Source organism: Bombus fervidus, chromosome 6, assembly GCF_041682495.2.
Source record: "Bombus fervidus isolate BK054 chromosome 6, iyBomFerv1, whole genome shotgun sequence".
NCBI lineage: Eukaryota > Metazoa > Arthropoda > Insecta > Hymenoptera > Apidae > Bombus > Bombus fervidus.
Genome location: NC_091522.1, coordinates 14,724,361 through 14,736,324, shown reverse-complemented (window position 1 = coordinate 14,736,324; position 11,964 = coordinate 14,724,361). Strand labels below are relative to the sequence as shown.

Below are 11,964 nucleotides of genomic sequence, written 5' to 3'. Positions count from 1 at the left end.
TTGTTACGATATTCGAAACTCGAGAAATATCAGAGTTTCCACGAGGCACACGAACAGAAACATTAAAAGGATATTTTAAGGATATACGATCCATTGCAATACCTTTCGAATTTCGGACATGATTTCGTTCGGATCTCGACTACTCGTAGTTTTCATACTCCAAGTGAAACGTAGACTGCGTGGTTTAACCTGCTCATCGTTAGTGGTCGCTCCGCTGTAACAAAAGAACGTTTTAACCCCTTGCCCTGCGATTTAAATAGCGAATGCGACCAAGAAAAGAAAGTGTTTGTCGCCTGTATGTAGCCCGAGGAACATACGTTTCATGCTCGTGTTGTTTACGATTGGCCCGAAGGGCGTACCACGTTTCTCGCACGTGTTTTTCGTGTTTGACTCGAAGGACGTACCACGAGTCTAACTCGACGTTGTGGATTAAGGGGTTCGATTTTTTCGATCAAGTTACGCGTTATCAGTACGAAGATTTTCGAGCGACTGAAACGTATCGGTTAATTGTCAAACATTCATCTATCGTTACCGCTCTTTTTCTGCGTTCTCGTGTCATATCGCATCCATGTCCCATTTCCCGTCTCGTCGTTCACAGAGATCTCGATAGTTGCGGAACACGTGCATCAAGATTCCGTAAGCCGTTGATCATTGAATGATACGAAAGACGCAACGTAAAACGTGACATGCGTGCACACATGCATACATACCGACACTTTTATAGGAGAACAAGCTAACAATTTTCCCGAGAAACGTGTTAATTATACGTAAAGACGGTCCAAGATTTCGAATTTGAAACAGCGTGTATCGCGGTTCTCTAACGTTCGATTTCTTTTCCTGTCCTTCTTCCGTTGCATTCCGTTTCGTTTCGCATCGTTCGAATTATCGGCGTGCGACGCGATTACACACAGAAACTTTCTTCCTTTTTTCTTGCTTGTCTCGCGATCGAATCGTGAGATATGAAAAAAATAATCGATCCGACCTAATACATTACAATATAGTTAAAATAATCACACAGCTGTAAGATAAAAGAGAAAGAAAAGAAGAAAGAGTGTGTGAAAAATTGAACGAGGAACGTTTTGTTCCTATGACACGTATATTGCTGTCTATCCACCCGATCGTTCGGGTGGTTCGTATACGGTACACGGTATACAATACACAATTACGATTATTGCGTGGCAAGTAACGCATCTGTATCGTATACGTATGCTTCGAGTATATACATCGGTGCTTTTCTATTGATATACATGTGAAACATTGCTCTTCGAATAACGAACACATTGCTTTACAGAAAGAGGCGTCACTCTATTCTACGTCGTAATGAGACTGTATGGTTTTACATAGCAGTTAAGCGTCGATAAAAAATAATCCAAGTAAAAATACAGATTCGAACGATTCATGATAACGAACGAAAACTTGAAAAAAAAAAAAAATGAAAAAAAAAAAGAAAAGAAAGAGAAGAAGTAGTAAGCGGTGAGAAAAGAAAGACAAAAAGAAAGAACGAGACAACAGAACAGAACAAAACGGATAAAATACGAAATTAGAATATGTGGACCATGGTATTATGGTATGTAGCAACGTACCTCACTACTGGGTGCTTGGGAGGTACGGATGGGTCCATGGGGCTGAAATAACAAAACAAAGGTAGTTGCAAATACTAAATATGATAAATCATCAAATCAAATTCAGGCAAATTCAGTTCATACGTTTAAGCACCACCATTCTTTCTATCACCATCGCATACCTATCGCGAACATTGGCGAGTTATACCAGAGATTGTTACAACGATAGATAGCATTGATTAAAAGAGTGAAACGAATTTTATTATCGTTCTTTTCAAGCATTTCGGGGCAAGATAAATAGAAACGAAGGTTAATTAAGCGCTTGTTACTCGTCTACGATGGGTCATACTTGTTGTCAATGGTACAAAAATACGTCCACGTATTTCCTGTCTCAAATGTTCGAGGATCTACGGTTCGAACTAAAGCTAATTGCACGCAACGCTTTTAACAAAAACGATATATCATACAACGCACACGTAGAATAATTTAATTGCTTTTGAATAGAGGATTGAGAAATAAATTGATACAACACATGTATAAGGCAGTTTTAACATATTTATTAATATGAAATTATTACTATTATTGCTCCTTAAAATTATTTTAAATAATATTTCTATTCACTTTCTATTAGCTATTTACTGCCCTCCGTATCGTAAAGATCTAAAGTAATCGCCTTTCAGATAGATCAATGAAAATTCTCGGTTCTCGGTCGATGATCCATCGACGAAAGGGGGGAAAAAACGAAGAAAAAAGAAAAAAAGAGAAAAGAAATATGCCAGACGTTTAAACAGTTGGATGGGAGCTGGAGTGCAGCAAAGAGCATTTAATATCATTTACAGGTGTGCTATATTCGTAAATCTTGCGTATAAAATCTTGCGTTGTTGGTGTCATTTCTCTTTTCCTTTATCCCTCCTATCTTTATACGTATTACAATATACACGACAAGTTCGAGATGCTTAAATTCCATTTCCTGTATCTTTCTCCCGTGCGCGTGAACTAGCGATCTACTTGGTGATCTCGGGAATGCGTTATCAATTGTTCTTTTCCATCGTTGGGATCTAAAGAATTTTTCAATGGAACCGAACGTTTTCTTTCGATTCGATACGAACGCGTGTCGTATAATATCGAAAATTACCAAGTTAGGTAGAGTAACTATAATAAAAGAATAATAAAAGAAATTTTGATCGATGATTAATCACGATGAACTGTTCTTTGATTCGAGAAAAACGTTGGAATTAACGCGCGAAAAGGTACTTTCGTATATCAGCAAGCAGCAGTCGAACCTCGTTCGATCGACGAAAACTCGTGACAAAATAAAAAAAGATTTTCGGCAGTTTTAATCGTTAAATTCACCCAAGGCCTTTCTTCATTCATTCTTTCGCTCGTTCGCTCGATCAGGCACCCACTTTCGTCACATGATCCTTTTCTTTCTTCACTTCACACCACAACGTATTACAAATCTTTATTTTACTTTCTTATTCTCTCTTTTGTAAATAACGATAGTTATTGTATCGTTCGGTATGTACATATTACGCATTTTCATCGGACTGTGTGAAATTTGTATCGATGCTTGAAAAACTAGTGCATAAGGTTTCGTATTCGTTTCATCGTTCTCTTTTTCTCTTTTTTCTTTCCTTTTTCTCATTTTTTTTTTTTATAGTAAAAATACGCATGAAATGTATAACATCGAAAAGAGGAAGGCACGCAGTTTCGACAATGATCTGGTTTACGCAATATTCGAGACCATTTAGACGATCAATTACCTGACAATTATCTGACAAAGAGGACGCTTGTATTTAAATATAGGATACTGTTTGCTCCGTTCTTGTGGTTTGCTTACGTATCTCTCGTACAAGTTATAAAACAAATAGGTATTCGCAAAAATATGACGTCGATCGTAATGGAAAAACGACTTCGAAGTTTACGAATTCGTATTATCGGACGTGAAACATTGTTGCGTTAAAGAAAAAAGACGTTTGAAGAATAGGTAATTTTCTGCTAAATCGCGATTACCATAAAAAATAAATTGTATATGCTTTTACTAAATTAACTAACTAGCATACTACATCAATCGCGATAGGATAATATCGCATATAAAAATATGGAACAAACCGTTCGAGCGTTGTTCGTTTTAAATCTTCGACATTTTCTTTTTTTCTTTTTCTTTCTTCTCTTTTAACAAAAGTTGCGTTTCTCTTGGACGCTACAGATAACCCATTGTTTTAAAACTTGACCTTTTCTTTATTCTTTCACTTTTGCCTCGCACTTGTTTAGTATTGAGATCAATTACGAAACAATATCGCGTTGCTTTAATGCAAAAGAAATGGAAAGCCTGATGTCGCTTTGCTCTTTTACTCCTTTTTCTCTTTTCATTTTCCTCGTCCGTCTGTTATCGTAATTATTACTATTAATATTTCTTTGCTAAATAAACTGTTTAGCGGTAGGAAGAAAATGCATTATTCGCGCAACGGAATAGTTTGCTGTTCGTTTACACAACTCGAACTCGAGGATCGAGCTGGAATTCGGAATTCGAAGGTGTCCGAAGGAAATCTGAATTTCCAGGATAAATACGTCGACGAGCAACGGATGGTTGCCGTTTCGATACGGCGAGTATGTTGTTAAAAAAAAAAAAAAAAAAAAAAAAAAAAAAAAAAAAAGGCATGCGGAGGAGAAAATACAATGGAATGCCTTCGACGATATACGTTACATCGTGTTTCGTAGCGATTCGGAATAGAAGTAAGAAAATGCATCGCGTATCGATGGAATCGGATCGGCCGATTCGTAACAACGGAGTGCGAAGCACGAACGTTAAGATAGGATAAGAGTGTCAAATGTAAAAAGGGAATACAACGAATATAAAATAACGAATGCGAAAGCTGCTTGTTAGCCGATAAAGAGGTTCAACGTGTCTGATATCGATTCTTTGAGAATTCGTCTCCGAATTCTTGTACGTTCGACGATTCATTGAATTGTTCTCGGTTCTTTTTCCATTTTGTGAGATATAATTTATTTTCATCGTTATGTTAGGAAGCTGTACAAAATACTTTACGAATGCAAATACTGAAACTATATATCATGAAATGTATGAAACTATATATGTCATATATTTACATAAATTACACGCATATGTATATTGCGACATACATGTACATTCGTATAAAAAAAGAAAAAGAAAAAATACATTCTCGGTTAAACAAAAGAATCGATATAAGAATTTTCTTATAGTTGATGATTCAGTCGAGTCTATCTTGCATTCAGCATCGAATGGAAATTTGACAATTGCGAACTTAAACATAATTCGCGTTTATTTCCGACGTAAGGGAACAAATATTTTGGATATCGATAGAAAAAAGGAACAGACACTGATAAGTAACGGAGAAACAAAGAACGAAGAGTCGATAAAACTCGTAACGCTCGGTTATTATCGTCGATAACACGTGTGTTAAGCTGTTCTCTCGTTCTCTCGGAAGTGAAATGGAGCGATTAATAATAAAAGATCGAATAAAGAGACGGTTTCAGCGTGTTGGTGTAACGAAGCGACGAATAAAATTACGTGGTTCTACTCGGGAGAATTTTGCTCGCGAAACGATCGACGAGCGCGTTTAAAAAATTATCGATATCCAATATATTTCCTCGAATTTACGGTGTATCATCGCTACGAAGTTTTAATCATTTCTCGATATATGTCTTTGATACAAAATCTAAGTAAAAGTTATTATCAGACAAATGAAGACAGAAAGAAAAGAAAATAATAGGAATACGCTAATGTTAGAAGTTATAGTCGGCCGGTCGATCGGACTTTAATTACTGTGCCGGTAAAATGTCTGTATATTGCCGTTGCTTGATATTCAGCGTGCGGCTCGCTCTCATTTCGGCTCGAGGGAAACAAGGCGAGACTTCAGCCTTCACTTAGAAAACCTGTCAACGTACGAAGAATTCTCATGTACTCCATTATTGTTGTGAAATGAACCGTGTGACGTTTGTTAGTACAATTATACCACTTTTACGAGGATCAAAGGATAGGTATTCGTACGTTTTTCGGTAACAAAAACAAAGCTATAGAACGTTCACGCGATGGACGACGATTGACGAACGTTGTCGCTTCATCGACAACGTCGAATTCGTCGGTAAAACAAACGTTCTGGTCAACTGATCGGACCTAAAGTAGACAAACGACAATTACTTTTCGGGAAAGGTCGCGAGGCTAACGAGGCAAAAACACGCTGACATTATTAAGCGGTACACCTGCATGTTTTCTTCTTCGCGATTGTTAATACGACAACGATGGATTTTACCGAATGATTCGAACCGTCAAGATTATATATTTTGTCCGTGCGACTTTTGGCACTGTCCACGCGTAAAAGGTCACGTTTGCACCGACATCGTTTCACGCGTATTTTTCTTCTTTTTTCTTTTCTCTTTTTTTTTTTTTTTTTAATCGTAAACACGGTAACAGCGATAATGATGGTAACGGTAACGGTAACTGTAACGATAACGCTAAAGGTAATAATATCGGAAACGAAAACAAGAACTGAAACGAAAATGGAAACGGAAATTGGCAACGATAGCGCGTAACGGTGTACCACGTGCCACGCGCGACTTAAGATCACGGTACGGGCGAAATACCTCCATCTCGTCTTTACCCTATTTCTCCTTTAGATTTGACGATTCTTTTTCCTTTTCCTATTCTTCCAATGTAACTCTCTTTCCTTCCTTTTTCCATTCCATCCTCTCTCTTTCTCTCTCTCTCTCTTTCTCCTGCTTTCTTCTTCTTCTTCTCGTCGTTCTTTTGTCAGTTTGCCACGAGACTAAAGACAGGAACTGGACAGACGGGCGAACGAGCACATCGTACCGCGACTACTCGCGAGCGCTACGCGTTACGTACAAAAGTGGATAAGTCTGTTCGATCAAGTAAACCGTTCAAAAGCGTTCAAAGGATCGGGTTATTCAACAAGATCAGGAATGATCGATTCGCATGAACCAGATCGACGAAAGATCGACGAAAGATCGATGAATTATCGACGATGAGTGGCCGACGTTTGTTACACGGTTATTTTAGGACGAAGAAGGTAAAACGAAGCTGACGTACGACGCGATGAATATACGTATAAAAATAGAAAGAGATTATGTATAGATAGGTACGTCTTTAAAAGATGAGCGGCATGAAAGTGCACGTTCACTATAGCTGGCAGGCTGAATTAGGAAAGGCACGATTTTCAACGCTAAGTCTAAGGGGATAAGGCTGCGGGCTGGCAGTTGCGGCGACGACGGCTGCGACGGTGACGGTAACGATGACGACGACGGTAGTGACGATGGTGACGACAAAACAGCGACAGCAACGGATTGTTGGATCGTCGCGCGTCAGGAAGACACTTCGCGTTCCGAAGGATCGTCTCGTTATAGGATGAACGCGAGAATGTCGCACTCCGTGCGCCTAACGGTAACAATATCGTAAGAACTTTTCTTTTATAATCAACGACAACGATCCGTCGACTCTGAAAAGCTTGACGATACACCACAGAATAACGGAGCGAGAGACGGAACATGTTATTTCTTTTCTTTTCTCTTCTCTCCTCTTCTCTTCTCTTCTCTTCTCTTCTTTCCTCTTCCGTTTCCTTTTTTTCTTTTCTTTTCGTTTCGTATTGTCTCGTTCGTTGGTCAAACGCATTCCGACATCCGTGGATCGTTGAGCCGGTAACACGGATGCTGTTACCATTGTTTCAGGCCGATAGAACGCGACGAGCTTGGCTCGCTGGTCTTGCTGCGTTCGCGCGAATTTCTCTCGCGCGCATCGGTCGTTAAGTTTTGCGCGTCTCTACGGCCATCGTTTGACGAAGCTCGAGCGATGTCAAGATTTAATCGGTTCATGTCCTGTAGCATACAATACACCGGTAAACATTAATCCAAGTGTGAAGAATTTGAGCGATGCACCAATGGCTATTATGCTGTGTCGGCAAATCGGACAGAATTTTCGCTTTGATCGAACAGTTGTGTCTATAGTACGTATCGACGATGCGTACAGTGACCATATCGTGAAAGTAGAAAAGATGCTGACGGTGAGACGAACAATCTGCATTGCTCTCGTTATTCTGTGGCCTTGGGTCTTCGCTTCGAACCGTTTTATCGCCTACGCTTTATCCCTCTACTCTACCTCTATTCTACGCGTACCAATATAACAACACGCATTTTTTCACTTTTTCCGATTATTGTAATGATCGTTGTATGCGACAAAATCAAGGTTCCATATATAAAGTATAGGTAAAGTACTAAGTCAAGGATATGCCTCGCTACAGTCGAGTCAAAAAGGGATGCACAATGAGTATGCGAGGTGGCCTGAACTCGAGCTGGCCAAGCGGTATTACTATCGTCGATGAATTCTTAGGATTTTCTTTCGTAAATAGGAACGTTTGAACATTAAGCAGACACGATAACGGTACGTTCGCTATGAAGGACACAGAACGGACGACGAATACATTTTTCCTATAATCGTTCTTCGTGCTTTTCTTCTCGGTTAACGAATTATATTCTTATATAGGAGAACGAGACAGGAATCGAAGGGAAATAGGTAGATAGATAAAGACAGATGAGAAATAGAAGAACGGTCATTGTCAAGATGTGTGCGTTTATGTATTCCGTGTGTATGTTAGTTTCAGTCTTTGTGCGCCTGTTTCTTTGTTTGTTTGTTTGTTTGTTCGTTTGTTTGTTTATTTGTTTGTGCGTGTATGTGTAACGATCGGTTAACGAAGAGAGTAGAGTCGAACTAAAAGGGTGCTATAGAAACCTGAGAAGCAGATGCTTATGGGATAAAGAAACGGCGAAAACGGCGTACAAACAAATACAACTACGAGATCGTATCGTGAACAAGCTACGTTTTTCGTCGCTTTCACTGATAATGGTCGCTGCTCGCTCATCGGGTTACTAATTGATCGTACTGTATATCGTTTTTGCAGTATATTACGTATACTTGTATAGAAATGTTACGTTAAATACGATACGGAAATATTTGACGTATCGATAAGAAATTTTTAGAATTACATAGTCATTGTGCATCCTTAAAACAGAAATATCATATCACATGCAAAACGATAGGTTCGACTCGTTTAAATTATTGTAGCATAAGTATAAATATACAGTTGAAAATCGTTCGTTTCACGGGATTAATTGCTACGCATGCATCGAAAGGCCCACTGTAAAAGCTTTTGTGTTTCCAACTTTTTCTTTCCGATATATAGACACAAGCGATGATTTTATAATCGGATTATAACCGTATTACAAGATCGAATGAAATACAAGCCTGGCTCGCGAATTAGAATCGAACGTATCGTACGTACACCACTTTTTTCATCGACTATCTTTTCTTTTTTTCTCTCCCTTCTCTTCTTCTGCTGCCGTTTCTTCTTCTTCTTTTCTTTCTTTTACTTTTACATTACTTCTACTACAACTTTACGTTTACTTCTTCTCCTTTCATTTCACGAACAAACAACGTTTTTCAAATCGGAGTGTGGTCGAGCGCGATTCGTTCGGTAAGAGGATCGGTAAAAAATTTGCATTTCCGAAAAGAATTTCATCGTTTATCGTACAAGGTTGATCGATTGTCGTCCATCGAAATTTTACGATTAGACACTTGGCCGAACTTCGATCGTAAGCTAAAGATATATTTGTGGACGAACGGTGGTACTTTACAGTGGTACATGTACTAGCATGCTGTCGAATACGAGAAACCGTTTTTTTTTTCTTTTTTCTGTTTTTTTTTTTTTCAATGTATGTACGTATAACGAATCGGCAAAACTTACCGTTTGGAGAACCTCGAGGATAACTTGGAGAAGAAGGACGGTCTCGCTAATGGACTAATTGCATTTGTGTCCTGTGTATGCGTATGACCCTAGAAAGTTCATAGAACACAACTATACATGGTAATACAAAGGCACGCGATAAATCGACTTAACGGTTTAGTTGTTAGCTTACAACGTCTATTTCGATCATCTTCGATCTATAGATCATGAAAATTTTCTAATCGATACTATAAAAAAAAAAAAGAAAAAAAAAATAAAAGAAAATGTATCGAAACTTACGAACCTGAGTATGATTTCGCTGAGCTCTATTCTGGCCAGAATGGAACGTACTACGGCTTGGGACATTTCTGGGAAATGCCGGTGTTGTAGGCGTTGCCAGTCTATTGCTTGGAGATACACCCAAACTAGTTGAGAAAAGATGATGTTTTTATTATTATTCTCGTAATTGATGGATAACGCGCGTGTCTATCGGTGCATAATACGTATATACATGTGTACTTATGTATATACATATCGATAATGTTTGCTTTGCCCGTGTCGGTTCTTTTGCTAGAAATTTGTGCATTTAAACGATACAAAAGATTCCTCGTTTCCGTTTCGTACATCTTTCGTTACAAACAAAAAAACAAGCAAAAGACAAGGATGCAAAATAAAAGAAACATAGGATGTAAAGTAAAATGTTCACTTTTCACGCGAATTCTTCCGTGAGGTTCAAGGGGGCAGTTGTAAAAGTAGATAATGCACAAGCGATCTTTGTATGTCTTGCAAAACAAGCTTCGACAGTCTGAGCTAAGAAAGCGGAATTTGAAACGAATTAGTTTGGTTTATCTAGTGAAAGTTAAATATGATTGGCGGGTATTATAAAATGCAGCGAAACAGTTTTGCGTTCTATTTGCGTATGCGTCGATAGGAAGTACGATTGTTTCGAAATAATTTGCTCCATCGAATTGACGAAACGCCGATTAAATTCGTATCGGTTAGAGAAGAAAGAATCGGACACGTTTGGCAGATCCGAGTTATCGATACGCGCGCGTGCACGTCGCACGGAAAATTTTATTCAAAACGATAGCCAATTTGATAGGACGACGACGTCGCGATCGTCGTATCTGGATACTCGACGATTCCGACGTTACGTTGCGATATTCTTTTCTCGCCGAGGCGTATGCCGTCACACGCGTTGCTATCTCAAGGCACACGCAAATTGTCGCGTTGCCGCGGCGTTTACGTTAAACCGTTTCGTGTTACAACGTATGGTTATCGGCTAATTTTAAAACGAAAGACAACTTGGAGCAAAAATGCGGAATGGTGTTTGGCTGTTCGTGTGTGAACACGGTGATTGTAGTCGTAGGCGCAGAATTATGTGCGAGAAACAAGGTAGTTTGGATAAATGAGAAACCGGTGACCAAAGCCGATGATCGCTAGTAGATAACTAACAACGACGATACTCATGCAAATTAGAAACAGAAATTAGATAAAACGAAGGTGATTATGAATAAATGACCAGAAACTGTCCTAGGACGAACCTACGAGGGCCGATTTGCATCGCGAACAACACGTTGTGCAATTTTTATGTTTCTTTCGAAGCACGAACGCGCCACACACAAGTTCTAGTTCTAAGAGAGTTAGTGGCCGAAGAAGAAAATAAATATGTAAAATATGAACGAATGAAAAGAATGTATTCGAATATCTTTTGTAGTTACAGAGTGCTCCAATAGTCTAACGTAAAATTCTGCCGAGTCTCGTTGAAATCGTCTAAGGTCAGCGACGATCATTTTTCCATATGGAACAGGTCCGATGGTCTCGACCGATCCGATCGAATCTCTCGAGCGGAATTTGAAATTTTGCACTTAAATTTTAAGCGATCGCTTTGAATTGAAATATACAAAGGTTCGTGGTAGAACGATGTAATCGCTGTGACCGGTAGAGCGGTACGTTAGACTTTTGTCGCATATCTAATAGAGGACTGTATACAGGTTGGCTGATAAGGCTTTGAGGATCTGTACCTCTGTCTAAGAGGGTCAGCAGTGGCGAGTAAGGAGTTGTGGGCGTTGCGTGGTTGAGGGTCCAGTAGTGAATGGTCGCTGGGGGGTACGCCACTCGAGGAACGGTGACCTGCGCTGATGCTCGCAGACTTGGTGTGACCCCGCGTTGGTCTAGTGCCCTCGCCAAGGCTGTGTACAAAACTAATCAGCACTCTGCCCGGCCCTACTTTTCTACGATTTCTATAGCTATTCGCGTCGACGTTACGTTTACTTTCTCGCGTTTCTCTTTACTTTAATTTCTCTCTTTTCTTCCCCTTTTTCTTTCGTTTTCTCTTTTTCTTTTCTTTTCTTTCTTTTTCTTTTCCTTTTTTATTTTTTCTTTTTTTTTTGCTTTAAACGTTTCTAAGATCCTCGCTGAATTTCTTTAGACGTTCGTGGTCGAATTTCTTCGTGACACGTATCGGAATTTCATAACGGAAGGTTACGTCATTCCGATACGCGAATGTTTCCTTATCGCTTCAACGTCAAACGACATCCCGTAACTCTTTTCCTTTTTTTTTTCTGTTTTTTAGAAACTGTTCGAAAGGGTAGGAACAAAAGAAAGGGAAAGAAGAGGAACGGAACGAA

General features: G+C 39.2%; 1 protein-coding gene across 22 annotated transcripts in view; it reads right to left on the bottom strand.

Annotated features, from left to right (window-relative positions):
• The window catches only part of LOC139988205 (serine/threonine-protein kinase MARK2), a 53,261-nt gene that overhangs the window by 4,562 nt on the left and 36,735 nt on the right, over positions 1–11,964 (bottom strand). For 13 of the 22 annotated variants that reach the window (XM_074111783.1, XM_074111782.1, XM_074111784.1 and 10 more), the window contains 5 exons: positions 11,359–11,526; positions 9,639–9,759; positions 9,356–9,444; positions 1,584–1,625; positions 103–214 (listed from right to left, as the gene is read on the bottom strand). In XM_074111783.1, the coding sequence (XP_073967884.1) occupies positions 103–214; positions 1,584–1,625; positions 9,356–9,444; positions 9,639–9,759; positions 11,359–11,526 (532 nt within the window). Of the gene's footprint in view, positions 1–102; positions 215–1,583; positions 1,626–3,172; positions 7,434–9,355; positions 9,445–9,638; positions 9,760–11,358; positions 11,527–11,964 lie in introns of those variants that run through there. The other 9 variants (XM_072005332.1, XM_072005334.1, XM_072005335.1 and 6 more) reach the window with 9 other exon arrangements.